At 36.5% G+C, this 16,674-nt stretch overlaps 1 protein-coding gene across 1 annotated transcript; it reads right to left on the bottom strand.

The window, feature by feature from the left end:
* Positions 1-875: 875 nt before the first annotated feature.
* Positions 876-14,827, bottom strand: LOC127970331 (secreted frizzled-related protein 5). The gene is made up of 3 exons (XM_052572844.1): positions 14,025-14,827; positions 7,042-7,119; positions 876-2,077 (listed from the first exon to the last, which is right to left on the bottom strand). The coding sequence occupies exons 1-3, from the start codon at positions 14,548-14,550 to the stop codon at positions 1,749-1,751; spliced, it is 933 nt and encodes a 310-aa protein (XP_052428804.1). The 5' UTR covers positions 14,551-14,827; the 3' UTR covers positions 876-1,748.
* Positions 14,828-16,674: the final 1,847 nt, after the last annotated feature.

Below are 16,674 nucleotides of genomic sequence, written 5' to 3'. Positions count from 1 at the left end.
GCCCAGATCAAACTGTAGTGTTGTGTGGTGTGATGTAAGCTTTGTGGAGAGTGTTTGAATGTGAGAGGTGGGGGTGGCATGAGCTGGCAGATCCCCACAGACAATAGGCCAGTAATGAGAGGTTGCTTATCCATGAAGCACAATACCAGTATCCACAGGAGGCTGGAGGAGGCATTTGTTCCTCGATCTCAGATAAACTCCACTGCTTTTTTCATTGCCTATTCACTTTTACAGAGACTGGCACTGAATCGGGCATTTGCCTGACTTGTTTAAACAGGTTGGCACTTAGGTTTGTTCTTAAAAGCACCGGTTGGCAAAGGAAATGCTTGACTTTATCTGATTTTGAACATTTCCTGTTTTAGACTGAGCTCACTGCATCTCCATTTGTGGTTTTGGTGTGTATTTATGTCATGCAGTGTCATTTAAATGAATAGCCGTAGGTAGGGTTACTTCAGCCAAAAACTAAAATTCCGTAATCATCAGGGAATGTTTTGGAGATGCTCTATTCCAATGAAAGTGAATGCGGTATATATGCTGTCAAGCTCCAAAATGACAATAAAGCACCGTAAAATGATTTTTTAAATATATATATATATATATATATATATATATATATATATATATATATATATATATATATATATTTTCTTTTCTTTTTTTTCTTTTTTTCTCCAAAAGCCAGAGAGAGTCTAAACATATGTAATTTTCCACTGTAAATTTATACTTTTGTGTGAAATTTATATGTCTGAGATGATTAGAGGGAAAGTAAATTACAGGTATTTAATTTTTGGTTGAACTATTAATTCCAGAAGATAAATAACAAACTGAGGAAATCCTTGTAAGATAATATTGTTAAAAAGCTTCCTGATCTCTGATTCAGTTTAGATTTGAACGTTTATTACAGAGAACCCAGATGTAATTTTGAAATGCTTTTTCCATACCATGTATATTTGTAGCAATATATAATAATTTTAGTAAAAAAATAATGTTGCATATAGTATAGAAAACATAAACAAACACCTCACCAACCAAACTGCTTGAATGAGTCCAGAGTCTGTTATAAGCTTGGCTGATATGATGAGCAGAGAAATGGTCCGGACTTGCTCACAGGGCTGCGGTTGGAGTATTTGGGCCACTGTCCTGACCAACACTTTACAATCAATCAGCTTTCTTACCTCCCACGATTCAAGCCACAACTGCAGTCGTGTCCCATCGTGGCGCTAATGATCACGACTGTATCTTCATAGTATATAATAAAAACGTTTTTATTCCTTATCTACAAAATAAAAGATACAAATAAAAACCAGTTGGCACTATGTTTGTTCCTTTTCATTCTTTTGATGGGATCTGGCCATTGAAATCAAATATGTGCTTATTAACCGACCGCACTCTTTAAAGCTCTTGTTCACAATTTTCTTTTTCTCACATCGATTGAAAGGGTGGTCAATGTCTTTCCAAAAAGTCTCATAGCTTGTGCTCTGAATGAGGGAACCAGGAAAGTATCACTAAAATATGCATGAGTTTCATAAGTGTACTGATTGCTGCATAAACAATAAATTGTATGTAGATACAGTTGCCAACAGAATGTAGCTGTACTTGATGATGAATTAAGTCCTAAGCAGTTTCCAAAAGCCATTTTTTGAGTAATGAAATACATCTGTACTAACTGTTGGAATTAGGCATGGGATACAGTCTCCGAAAGAGTTATTGGAAGACTCAGGGCCCGCTATAGACAGAAGAGTCATTGGTCATTGGAAGACCGTGTGATAGGTGGGACACTGATGAGACTTCATGTATTTAATGGCAAACTTGAGTTCCTTGCTCTTTTTGTCCCATTTGTGGATGGACATGAGCAGTAACTGTTGGTCCACTTTGCGGCCCATGATGAGGAAGTTGCTCCCGAGATTGTCCAGTTGCGAGCAGGGGCAGTTTGCTCCATTCTTGATGTATAGTGTGAGCTTCTTCAGGTCTTTCTTCCTCAGTATTCCCATCTTCAGAACCTTCTTCTTCTTTTGTGCCGCGATGAGCTTGCGGTCGCCTTTTTCCTTTTTCACCTCTTTAATCTTCATCTTGAGTGCTGTAGATAAAATATAGATAACTTTCAGTAATTTACAACATATTTGCATGTTCATGTTTCTCTCATGTCGGATAATGGTCACATGACAAGCAGGTAAATAAGCTCATTTAAAAATGAGAAGCTTTTCATAAATTCTCTTGTGAACCCGAGTTAGGGAAACATAAAATGAAATGTTTGCCATTATTCACTTGTGTCAGATTCTTCAAAAACTTCTGCTTTCGTGTTCCACAGGAAAAACTAACAGCATTTGGGTTTGGAACAACATGAGGGTGAGTAAATGATGACAGAGTTTTCATTTATGAGGGGAACTATCCCTTTAAAAACATCAAGGAAAGACCAGAGAGACCTTTTGGGGAAAAGTCTGGGTTCTATTTGTCGCCATTTAACTTTATCCATTGGAAAGAATGGGAAATCTTCTCATGGGACCCTTGGTCACACTCCAGTTCTCCCATATATTTCTGCTGTCTCAGGCAACAAGACCCTTCACGAAGAGCACACAGGAAGAACCAAGGCTATCCAGAATGCTGGAATGGTTTACACCTCCCCGGAGGAGCATCATTTAAACATGGACAGCACTAATTGCTCTCACTCGGGAGAGGACAGAAAGTAGAATGGAAAGTTCCAAAGACAGATGTGAAAAGTGAACACCCCTTCAGTAGCTGAGCACATAAGCTACCAAATTGTTTTTGTTGAATAATTTTTTCCTAATTTTCCTAATAATTCTTATTATTATTTGTTTTTAGTGATTGAAAAAAATCCCCCAAAACATCATGTTGGAAGCATATTCATTTTCTTTTCGAAAGTCTTATTAGCCCGATGTCCCATTTCAGATAATCACAATAATCTTTAGCACTATTTCATGGCTGTGGCTTTTTAGTAGTAGTAGTAGTAGTAGTAGTAGTATTCAATTGTTTTACAATTTCATATGTAATTTTTCATTATTTTGACAACCTCTCTGACTTTTATTTATAAAAAATGCGATCAAATTAATTAATTAAACATGATATGGAACAATTTTATAAATTAGAAACCATTTTAAAGAGGCAGCTCTGATTCAAATCTAAATATTAAAAAAAAGTGAAAAATGTTCCATTTGACATCAAATATGAAAGTGATAAGTAAAAGCTGTAATTGATACTGTGGAACAGAACTCATGCTGCAAGCTTGTTTAAAGCACATTAATCAATGACAGCATTTGTTCTCAAACATCTAGAGAACTAGAAAGCATTATCAGGGTAAGCTTTGCTTTATGTGTACTATCATAAACATTCAAGCATCTCTGGAAGTGAACATTTAAATGGTCTCACTGATCACCGCTTTAGTTCATCTGCATGTGGATGTTTGGTACTGGCATAAATATTATTTTAAATCTTATGATATTTCTTACAGGGATTAAAAAATAAAAATATGAACTTGAATTTATTTATTTTTAAAACTGAAAACATTGTATGACAAGATAAAGTAAAGATGGAGAAAGAAAGCCAGAAGAAAATGTGAGTTCATGATGTCACAATTCTAGTACCTTTTAAATGCATTTTGGTTGCTAGGGTGTTTTGGTGGTTGCTTAGTCAAATCAAAAGTGCCGCCAATTCTTCAGTAATTTTTTTGTACCTATAGAAAGGTCCCTCCTTCAGTGTAAGTCTAGAAGAAGTCTTGTTCAGATGGTAGTAATGTTGCTGTCTCAGGCCACTCAAACAAACCAAAGGTCTGAAGTCTCCCAGAGCCACTGTTTATTTACACTTTTTGGAAAAATTTGAAAATTCAAATGAAATATCTGTAGCTCTTTATATAGCAGACGTATTTAATGTATTTTAAAACATTTAACTGTAAAAAAAAGCACACATTAACTTTAAGTCACAACTGAGTACTTGCAAAACCACAGAATAACTGTAACTGGTAACTGTAGTTCAACTGGACATGGGGGTTTTCTCTCTGATTCAGGTGATCGCTCATGACCCATAATGCTTGTGGGGAGTCAACACGCCTGGGCAATATCGTGGTGACAAGCCAAAACCACAAGAGCTGCTTTAAATTGTTGGCAGTAGGTCAGACAGCAGATGAAGGAAGGCAAGGAGGAAAAGTGTCACCTTGAGCATTTGCAGCCTTCTTTTCTAGACTTGAATAGACCAGCCCTAGACTTGAACGGGGCTTTGGGGGTGAGAGGTTATCAATAGAGACAGATGGAATAACATTTAGAGTTGAAAATATTCTGTATTGGCAGGTAACATCAATACAAACAATTTACATTATTGTTTTGAATTATTAAACAATAATTACTACTCTATTTTCTAAATGAACTGTGTCCAATTTTAGCCTAGCCTGCAAAAAACGATTACAATTGTAGACCAACATTAACAATGAAGTCATTCTGGACCAGTTAAATAGCATTTATCATGTTAAAAATTATATATACTATATATACAATTAGCTAATTCGGGGGAATTCTCTAATTATGCTGGCTTTTTTTAAATTATTATTCAAAGTCCTGTCAGTGCAGAGCTGTGATTAATCTTTAAAGAAACGAGTCTATATTGCCGTGCTTTAGTCTAATTAGGTATTCTTTATATAATGTGATTAAAAATCATTCATCTTTAAGGTTAAAATCACCATTAAAGATAGGAAAACATGAGTTAAAACCCATGAGGTCATATAGTCCCACCCCTTTAAATTATCTTGTAAAATTGGGCAAAATGGTTTTAGGTTTAAATATCATTTGCCCACACTATGCTGCAAATGTGAAAGAGGCTTTTTAAAATTAAATTAAATTTAATTTAATTAATTAATGAAAAAATAAAAATAATATGTATATTTGGTTTGATTGAAGATTAGAGTTTGTCTTTTTTTTATTTTATTTTTTTTATAATGATTTCAATAATGATTTTTTTTTTCTTTTCAATTAAGATATCTTCTTTAGTGTTCCTGAAAAGAAAGAAAAGCAATAGACATTTGGAACAACATTACATATATATATATATATCTATATATATATCTATATATATATATATATATATATATATATATATATATATATATATATATATATATATATATATTTTTACTATCCCTTTAATAGTGGTATACTTTGTTTTGTCATAACAGAAATAGATCACCAACCAATTCAGTCATTAGTTAGTCATTGTACTTAACAGTAATCAATGAAATTACTAAATAAAAATAATTTTGAAGAATTTTTTTACAACTTTTTTGTTCACATTTTTAATTTGTTATTTGAAGTACTGAGAACTTTTCTGTGACATAAAACTGTCTTCACTAAAAAAGGAGGGTGACAAATCGCATATAAACAAAACTGAGCCATCACAAAAACTTCTTTAGCCGGATATAAAATATATAAATCAGCTTCAGCTGTCTGAACTAACCTTAAATTATTTGATAAGTGAAAACTGCTACACTGGCCATAACATCAAGTAAGACTAATAGAGCATGCAATTAAGCTTACAATCATAATAAACTGAACAGCACTAGTCAACAAACCACACATCATTTGAACAGGTACCAGTAAAATGGCATGATATGGCGATCAGGGAAAGAAGTTAATAAAGCTTTAATATCATGCCATGCATTATGCGTTCAGTATGTGGACTATTAGATCTTAAGAGGCAGTAATAGTGGAATTTTTTTAACATAAATCTTTTTGTGTTACCTGCACTTCACTTTCTGAATTAAATGTATAAAATCTAAAACATCGAACACTCAAGCTACTACTAACAATATTTTCTAGTGTCATCTGTCATAGTTATTAAAGAAAATACACACACATCCAAGAGCAATAGGCCTCACGGCCAAAGATAAGTCAGGCGTATGTGTGGCTCTACTGTGCTGTAATCCTCTGCTCTCTATAGGGAAGGATTTCAAATGACTTTTAACCTTGAAGCTCTTTTATTCAGTGCCAGAGACTCATTCTAGAGATTCACCTTAGACAGATCAATGGAACTCCTGTCAGAATGCATCACTTTAAACGAACCATAAAGAATCCACAACAGGAATCCTCTGATGCCAGTTAAAACTGGATGTCCATTCCAAACTCGTGAATGTGTCTCATGCTTGAAAACTGTTACCATTTTTCTCGTTTGCTAAAACACTATATCCAGGATTTGGAACTAATATTTCAAAACCATAACGCCATTTTTAAAAAAGCACACCCATCAGTTCAATGGATAGATAAAAGTGCCAAAGTCAACTCATTCAGGTTTGAAAAATTGATCCAGAGAGATGTGAAGGAAGAGGTTGAAGACACCAGAGAGGAAGAGGAGGAGGAGGAGGAGGGAGTAGAGGAAGAAATGAAGGAAGAGGATGAGAAGGAGGAGTATGGAGAGGAAGAGGAAAAAAAGAGGTTATCAAACATCTTTCTGCCTGCATACTCTTCCTTTCTAAACCTTACATTTGTGTTCACCTCATCCAGGCCATGGAAGAAGTCTGCCTGGATATTTCAGTCGCAAAAAAGAGGCACCATTTCAGGCATCGTTTAAGCAACCGAGAAAAAACTAATAAAATGTTTTGTTTATATATATATATATATATATATATATTACATAATATATACAGTGTGAAGTGGCTCTGCAATGCATTGCATTAAGATTACCATGCAATATGACATTATTATTATAAAAAAATAATAATACAATTATATAAATTATATATATGAATTTTTATTTTAAAGTTATCTTATTGTTTTGAATAATAATAATTACATATTATTGCACAGTAATGTTAAAGCAATGCATAGCAGAACCACCTAATATTGTATCTGTTTTTTCTCATGAGGTCATTTTTTTTAATGCTCATCCTAAATATTAATGTGACCACTTTCCCATGCAAGCAAACCGCAGCCTTTCTCATCAGTTTTTTCATCACATATTTTTATATCATTATAAAGAGATTATTCCTCTAGAGACGAGTTATTGAAGTTGTCAAATATAATGTCTCAATAAAAGTTAATATCTTACCAAAATCACTGGCGCAGTAGTGCTCCATTATGGTGTCGGCTTTCAACTCGTTGTCACAGGGTGGACACACTTTTGAAACTACAGGGTAAAGAATGGGAAAGTTAGTGTCTAGAGCATTTAGCCAAAACATCTTGGTATTTGAAAGAGAGCTGCAATACTTTTTGGGGGGAAATCTGAAAAAATTGCATGCTTCATGTGATAACATCATTCAAGTCAGAAAAATAATTTACCTGTAATATGACTAAATCAACCACATGTACTGTATTTTTGTCTAACAAATAGTCCAGCCTCATGCCACGTCTGCCATTATTTAAACTAATGTTGCCATGTCAGAGTGCTTGGGATGATTAAACGCATAAGAATGAGGTATAATTGAAAGATTATGAAAAGTTCATTGTTATTTTGTTTCTTTGTTGGTGCACTGAACTGTTATTTGAGGTGAGTAGCAATGATACATGAGTACAGTGAAAGATGTACTCAGAGATGCCTATATTCAGTTAACCAAAGGAGACACTAAAATGATGTGATATTGTAATTCTAACAGCTCTAGAAGGGGGTTTGGTTTGGTGCTGGACTCATGCGGGGGTAGCAGGCCAGTGCTAATAGAGCTTAATCCGCAGCGTTTGAAGCCATGAGAGGGAGAGGTTTGGCAGCTGCTAGTTTTATTTCCTTGCAGAGGAAGGGAAGTTATAAAACAAGATTAAGACTTCCAGTGGTTTATCACTGTGAAATCACATCCCTACAGATCTGAAGATGGTCACTAGTGTATGTATAACTACATATCACTGGACCTGAGAAAATATTTTTGGCCTCTCTTTAACACAGGATGTCTCAGGATGGTATAGAAACCCGAGTATTTCACACTCACCGCAGACGCACGAAGACGAATGCAGGGGTAAACTTTCAATAGGTCACTGTGAAAACATACTTCTCAGCAGTTTGACAGGGAAAATGTTCACTGGAACATGCAAACAGCTGTACGTGACCTTCTTGGAGCGTATAGTTATTTGCTGATCTTATTTTTAACTGTAGACGTCACACATGGCAAGAGAAGCTACAGATGTTTATTGTGACACCTACCCCCAGTATCAGCTTTTTGTTTGGTTAACCTTTATATTACTGTATAACGCACTTACACACATACGCAATTTCACATTTATCAACAACAACAAAAAACAATACCATTTATTTATTTTTTTTCTTGTTTTTCAGTGATAAACATAATTTATGTAAGAAACTAATTTGTGCATTTCCTTATACTCCACAGGCATATGGTTTTTCTTGCACAACTCTTACTTAATTGGCATAACAAGCATATAATGGCCAATATTTTTTTCCTTTATTAATAGAATTAAACTTGATAATATCTTCATCATTTTACTTTGCAGGAATGTTTTAATCGTTTAATAGATGTGTATTTTTACTGGAAATCCAGGGAAATTTGGGGGTTACTAGAATTTTGTTTTATTATTATTTTTTTTTAATTGATTTCATTCACACATAATGCATTAGATTTTTTTTGAAGTGACATTTCAAATTAATGTTCTTTTGAATGGTCCATTGTTTTCTATTCTGAAAAAATTAAAACACCAATTAATTATCATCAGTATATTATCAGGATTTCTGAAGGATCATGTGAAACTGGAGATTGGAGGTTTTAATTTAATTTAATGTTTAACATTTCACAATAATTCTGTTTTTCAATATTTTGGATCAAATGTACCACTTCTCTTCTTTGACATTGTTTTTTGCTTTCTAAAGGATTTATTTATTCTTGTCAATTTTGTAAGCAAAGTACCATGCGTATTTTCCAGTTGCGAAAGCTTCCATGCTTTTTCCTGCTTCCATGATTCCATCACATCATCGATCCGCTTAACTGAGTAATTAGGCAGGATGTGGCTTGTTAAGGTTTGGAAAAGTCATTCATTTGTTCAGCTAAAAATACAGAGAGCTCTATTCGATCGCTGTGTGGTGATTCTAACAGAACAAACCGTGACCAGATTGGCTGAAGCTTGAAACTCTCCACTGATATCACCCACACAATGATGTGTGTTAGATCTGATCTCTGAGGAGGCGAATATGATTTTGTCATTTACTCAGCACAGGTCCTCCCTTGAGTTCACAAAACAAAAGCATCTGGTAACAAGAACTTACATGGCTCGTCTCCAGACTCCCCCTTCCAGGTTAAAAACCAAGGGTCAGAGTTTATCACCCCAGCCTCGAGCACAGCCATAGAGGTAGATAATGAGGAGAGAGGTCAAAGTTCACCAGGCTTCAATGCACAGGTCGTGGGGAGTTGAACCCCTCTGTAAGTTTCTACAGTCAATTGGTCCCTGACCAGACATTCCCATCCATTCAATATTCGGCGACGTGACGTGTGCGGAGACTTGCACACACTGAGCATGTTGTGGAGGAAACTTTGTTTCATACTCGCAGGCTGTAGCAAACTGCATACTTATTTAAACTGCAGAGCGATTTATTCTGTTTTGTGGGGTGGCTTGCTGGCGGGACGCCCAGTGGAATTGGAGCCAAAGCATGTGTCAGGAGACTGAGTGAGGGTAATTCTGCAAGTGCAAGTGCCAATTCAGAGATTGAGCGATATCAGAGCAATACTGTCTTTTGTTGTTGTTGTTGTAATCTATTCCCTAAATTTCCTGTTGAATTCCTTCTCATGTTCATTGAAACGTGTAAGGACTCAACAGAACTGCTTCTGAAAGGAAACTTTTTAATTAGCAAGAGTGCTTTAGTGACACACTTAAAAGCTCAGTCCTAAACCGGTTTCTGCAATGTAAAACCTGTTGTCAGGTAACCTAAAAACTGTTTTTATTCAAGTTTACTGACCAGAAAAGTTGAAACTAAAGGTTATATATCCTACTGAACTGATTTGGTTGATTCAGTCAACATTGTTTATTTATTTAGATTATTTTTTTATTTATTTAGTGATTAGTGACATACTTCTGTTGCCACATGTGAACCACACATTCAAACAAGATTTAGTGATTTAATTCAAATGTATATTAACTAAAAGGCTGAACTGTGTTTTCACCACAAGGGTATTTTTTCATAAAGTATTGATCAAAAAATGGTTTGATACAAAAAAAAAAAAAAAAAGCTTGTAATGGGTGATTGAAAGGGATAGTTCACCCAAAACTGAAAATTCTGTCATTAATTACTCACCATCATGTTGTTCCGAACCCGTAAGTTATTGGGGATAGTGTGGCATGTTGTCCATGCATTAAAGGGTTAGTTCACCCAAAAATAAATAACCTAAAAAAAGGTTAATCTAAAAAAAGACCTTCATTCATCTTTGGAACACAAATTACCATATTTTCCGGACTATAAGTCACATTTTTCTTCATAGTTTGGCTGGTCCTGCGACTTATTTATAAAAATTAATTTGAAATGAACCAAGAGAAATTAACTAAGAGACATGAACCAAGAGAAAACATTACCGTCTACAGCCGCGAGAGGGCGTTCTATGCTGCTCAGTGCTCCTGTAGTCTAAACTGAAGACACAGAGCGCCCTCTCGTGGCTGTAGACGGTAATGTTTTCTCTTGGTTCTTGGTTATAAATAAATGCAACTTATAGTCCAGTGTGACTTATATATGTGTTTTTCCTCATCATGACATATTTTTGGACTGATGCGACTTATACTCAGGTGCGACTTATAGTCCGAAAAATACCGTAATATATTTTAGATGAAATTCGAGAGTTCCCAGACCCTGCATTGACAACAATACAACTGAAATGTTCCAAGGTCCAGAAACTTAGCAAGGACATTGGTAAACGCGTGTGCGTTTTTTACATATAGCAGAAGAACAGTGGCAGCTCACCACTGCAGACGGGATGAGGAGGAGATTTGTTGAATCAAGTCATTATTTTTGTTTTCTTTGCACACAAAAAGTATTCTCGTAGCTTTGTGAAATTACGGTTGAAACCCTGATTTCACATGGACTATTTTACAGATTACAGATACTTGCTATATTTCTGGACCTGTGAACATTTCATTTGCATTGCTGTCTATGTAATGTCTGGGGCTCTCGAATTTCGTCAAAAATATCTTTATTTGTGTTCCAGAGATGAACTAAGGTCTTTTTTTAGGTCATTTTTTTGGGTAAACTAACCCTTTAATGCATGGACAACATGCCCCACTATGTTGTTGAAAACAATTGTTTTTTTTTCTGGCCAATAATGTTGGAGATGCAAGTCATATTTTTTTTTTTTTTGTAAAGTAAAAGTTTACTTTATAATATACTGACTAAATTTTTTTCTGGAGTAAATATTAATTGTGACAACCCCAGGGGTCTTCCTTATTACTGAAAAGATCTCGACTAAAACCTTAAGTGATGAAATCCGTCACTTACTACTTCTCACAGTTTGTCATGTTGGATATACGAGTCCATTGCAAGTCCTCACAGTTTCCTCAGAGAGACTTCCTACATGTGTTTCAGTGTCCGAAAAATTTCTGCATCGCTGACTGTCTGTATCACAGTTTATGAGGGAAATGTTCTGTTTAAACTATGCACAGGTCATAATTTTATGGCTCATCTGGGCCCTTGAAGTTATGAGCAGCAACACTTTGGACATAAAACATTAATCAGGATGAAAAACTGCTGTGATTTATCTCTGTTTAAATGTGCAGTGAGCAGAGACAGATACAGGTTTACATGTCTCTTTGAGTCACCCCTCAGGCAGCAGCGCTTCTGCATTCATCAGAATACTGCAAACAATGGAATACACATTCTCTCTATCTGAGACGGTAAGTTTGTTTTATCTTGTAGTTATTATAACATATAGACAAATTAATTGTCTAGTCCTTCTCTTATAATAAAATGTAATCCTTTTTGTAACATGTATACTTTCTAACCCACCGATGTCATCAAGCAGAGCTGCAAAAAATAATGATTTTCAAACAGGTTTCCACAGACTAGCCCCGCCCCAAACTCACACCATTGGTTAAACAAATGTCACTGCTATTAATTGTCTCTGCATTTAAAGCTACGATAGTAGATTATTATTATTTTTTTAATTACATTTCAGGTTTTTTAAATTACAATTACAGGTTTCAGGTTTTATCTCAACAGAATTTAAGCATGAAATATGCCACGTTTTATAATTAATGTTAAAATATTATCATATTTAAAGCCAGTAGCCAGTAGGTTTGTTTTTGACTATTTCTGCTAAGAAAAAGTATCCTATTTGTAGAATGAACAATATTGTTTAAAGAGGCTTTTTGCTGCTCTGTCTAATGTGATTTACTGGAATGTATCATTTACTGTCAGTCTCCAGAAACAGCCCTGATGCATGTCTGTGGCTCTGGCTGTGAACGGACCCCTTCGCAGGATTTCACCTCAAACCACAAGGGAAAAAACAGCTCTTCATGTCCCTGGTCCACCGCTCATGTGTGCAGGAGCTGACGGCTGCAGGCCAGAGTGACTGGCCGTGTCAAGCGAGAGTTTGTGCTGTCATGTTACCTCGAGAGTCCTGTTTCACGTCGATGTGCACTCTCACCAGAAACACATCGCTGGAAACACTTGGCCCCGAGCTACTTTCCCATCCAGCTGCGATGTTGAAAGCACATTTGACTTCTGCTAGTTTTCAAGCTTTCAGTATCATGTCATTTCAGAATGGCTATGGTTTGTAATTGATATTGTCTCAAAGGTCCCACTCTTTCTGTACTTGCTCTTGAGTATGCTGCAATTGTAAGGAGCTTATTTGAGCTACTTAACTTGGAAGTATGAAAACAGTGTTGTGGAGTCACATTTTTCAAAAGCCACTTTTTTTCTTCTTTAAGAACATTGTAATCCATCAAATCTTGGTTGTGAAAAGAGAAACTGTGTGCATGTTTACACTCACATTGACTTGGAGGCATACCAGACTTATGTTGTTCTTATATAAAGCTAATTATGACCACAAACTAACCAAAATCCTTTATTTTACTTCTAATAAATTTACGTTTAAAATAATTTTACCTTTTGGTTATCTGTTCTGTGTAATGTTTTTTTGAATAAAGTTTCATTAGATGCTGTTTGGCAATAGTCCAGCTGTTATAATAGTTTTTATTTATATTTAATTCAAAAGGAAAGCTGCACTTTACAGTAAATGTGATTCATTGTGTATTCAGCTTGCAGTATGATGCATTCATATTTTTCTCATTGCTTTAGGGATGTGTCATTTGTGCATCACTTGTTGCACAAATGACACATCCCTATACAAAACAATAAAAATAAATTATGAACACTTTGTATTAAAATGTAAAAATTGTTAAAAAAAATAAACACATTTTTTAAGATGCTTTTTTTTATAGCATATTGTGCTATTAATATGGCTCAACGCCATCCACAAACTTCCCTTGAGCACTAACTACTCTTGTCCTTCCTCTGTCTGTTACAAAAGTCCTTCTCATCTCAGTGAGACAAAGTAGTGTAAAACCTTTCAGACTAATTAGTGATCCAAAAGGTTCGGCTGCCTGGCTAATTGGAAACCTAAATGCATGATTAAATAAAGAGAGAGAGGCAGGGCGCAGCAGGAACGCTCCTCTCCACATTCCACACAAGATGTTTGCTTTAGATAGTGAAAGTTTTTTTGTCCTCATGAGAGCTTTCCTTAATTTTACTTTCTCATGAGCCTTAGGCTTAATAAAGCAAGTGGAAATCCACCAATGGGCCCTATTGTATAGATTTATGGAGACTTAATGATTATCATTTTTTTCACTTTTTAAACAAAAAGGCAAGACTGAAGCAATAATGTTTTTTATGGAGCATGAAAAATATAATTAAGAAATATATAATTAAGAAACTTAAGATATTTATGTTTTATTAAAAACACTGGTACATTTGGTTTTGGATCTGTGTATTGCTGTTAAAAAATAATAATTTGTCCCAAATTTCATTAAATGTCCCCTGTGTAAATTCATTTCTGCTTTTCTTTGAATGAATCAATAACATTTGAATCTATAATACAATGTTCTTATAGGTCCTACCTGGAGTCTGAGTGGCGTGACCCGCAGAGAACTGCATGGGAATGCACAGATCATTGTCGATGGGAAACTTCTCGCACTGCAGCATCTCTGGCCAGGGAAAGCCGTAGGTCTCCATGACCGGAGCGCAGCTGTCCCGCACCGCCTCACACAGAGACCGGCAGGGGTAGATGGGCCGGTCCAGGCACACTGGAGCAAAAAGAGAGCAGAGGAACACCTGCGTGTCAGCGTGGCATCGCTTTGCCAGAAGGGGCACCCAGCTGCCCGCCTGCTGCTTGACCTCAGGCATGGTCTCATGGTCCAGTAGGTTTGGCAGGCGCATCTTTTTGTAGCCCACGTTGTAGCAGAGCCGCAGGTCGGCTGGAATATCCACACACTGTGGCTGCTTGGCATAGAAGCGGCCGTTGTGGAAATTGTCCGATTGCCAGCTGTAGTAGTCGTACTCCTCTGCCGAAGCGGCTGAGGTGAGCAAAACCAGCGCTAGGGTCACAGCCTGGGTCAGAGACACCTGCCTCTTCTGCTCTGCCATGCTTATAAAGTCCTGGTGTAATTCAGAAGAGGAACTGGGGGAGGTGGTTCAAAAAGATGAATTTTAATCCTCGTTTGTTGTTGTTGTGTTTGAAAAGAAAAATGATAAAATTGCTGGATTTTCCCTGTTTCCTTCTGGTTGTCCTGCAGTTTAATGCACTTAAACTCCTGGTAGCAGGCAGTAGTGGCAGATCTCAGAGCTCAGCTCTTCTCTAGCTTGACTCAAGTGCACCTAGTGTATAAAAGCCAGTGGACTCAGGGCCCTATGAGCTGACAACCCTTGAGTAAATCTTGCCCACCCACCTCCCACTGGTTTCCCCTGTCCACTCTAAGCCCCGCCCCCTTCTCAGCCTCAGCCAACTGCTGCGCAGTGGGCGGCACCCCTGCAGCCCACCCCCCTCGCAGACACTTCTACAGGCAGACCATGCGCTGTCCTGCAGCACAATGCATGTGTGGAGTGCGCTGGGCTCATTCAGTTTCTCTTAAGAGAAGAGAACACACACACATTTTCCACACACATCTTCTGCGGCCTTTCACATTCCACTTTATTAGGAAATAATCAGAAGGCGGAAAAAAGATTCATCTACAGGTGGTCAGGGTTTTTGGGCTGTGCTGTTTGAGATATGCTAATGCTGCCGCTGGATGTGAATAGAAAGCGGCTTTCTCTCTGTCTCCTTCTATCATTCGCTGTCACACCGTGGGGCCCAAAATTCAACCCACAGCCACCCAGCAGCAGGGGGCCGTACTGCCATATTACAGCCGCCCAAATTGAGCAGACTTGCAGATAGATCTTTATCTATTAGCTCAGGTTTTATACACTTTACTGAATGTGCATTTCAGTTGGCTTTCCTTTTTGTACTGTCTGTGTTGGAAAAAGCAAATCGATACTGTAGGTCTTTTCTTTAGACCTTAGTACAGTGGAGAGTACAGTGGAGCGAAAAAGGAAAAAGGCCAGAAATAGTTCATCAGATGGGCGGCATACAAATGACACAGCAAACGGTGGTTACAGTAAATCTAGAAAGCTAACAAAATGTGGTTAGCAGGCTCTTTGAATGTTTACTTCTTGGAGTTTTACAAGCTGGCAGAGAGTGTCAGACCATTGCATAAGTGTTTTATATGTGACAGTAAATGCTGCAAAAAATACAGAAATACTTATTATTGTAGAAAGTCTGTTGAAATTTTGTCTGATAGACTTCCATAGCTGGTCCTTTACGAAGTTCATAAAATGTTTCATCCAGGACTGATCTCTCTGGGACTGAACTATAATCACTCACTCTCTAGAAATGGAAACTCGTTCTGTCCTGTTGTGTGTTGCCCAGATTGTGTCAAAGACTGAAAGAGGCACAATTTTATGCTCTTTAGAAATCAGTAATCACCGCAGCGGATATAAATGAGATTATAGTGATGATGAGGAATGTTTTTGGGACAAATATTCCTATGGTATTTTGTGACAATGAGGAATTTTCAGAAATCAGCATATAAATCGGATACCAAGAGATACCAAAAAAGTCAACTTTGTGCGGTTTATGAACTGATAGGAATAATACTTTGTGGCATTTGATACACAGAGACATAATAAATAAAAAACAATGTATCATTCACTCTTACTTCACCAAGACAAGGTCACAGGTGTTTTTGTTTTAAATTTTTGGCATTCCTGCATGCAATCATTCATTCCTTTTTTTATTAAATATCCAATATTGATTTATTTAATGAATTAGTATATCATCTAATAGCAATTATAATCAACTGGCATTCATTTTCTTTTACTTATTGTTTGGGGTCAAAAGGATATTTATAAAAACTCAATAAAAGTTGTATGGCTGTAATTGAATTCCAATCTAATAATAAATAATCCTTAGTTGAATATAGCTCCTTACTATCAAATGTAGTGAGTGGAAACTGCTGTGTGAGCAGGTTCTCATTAGATGGACATGCTTTTCATCGTAGTTTGGTAAAACACAAACTCCTTCAGCAGGCTTCCTCAGCATGCAGGGCTGTGTTAATTGGCTATTCAACTCTACACTTCAACTTTCTCCAGCTTTGTGATTGGCTCAGCATTTAGAGATTAAGTTCAAGCACCGCTGGAAGTGCACTTTCAGCCAAACGCTTAAAGAATGGATTT

Source organism: Carassius gibelio, chromosome B13 (assembly GCF_023724105.1).
Source record: "Carassius gibelio isolate Cgi1373 ecotype wild population from Czech Republic chromosome B13, carGib1.2-hapl.c, whole genome shotgun sequence".
Classification (NCBI taxonomy): Eukaryota; Metazoa; Chordata; class Actinopteri; order Cypriniformes; family Cyprinidae; genus Carassius; species Carassius gibelio.
Note: the sequence above shows the minus strand (reverse complement) of the source record. Positions and strands in the feature narration are given on the sequence as shown.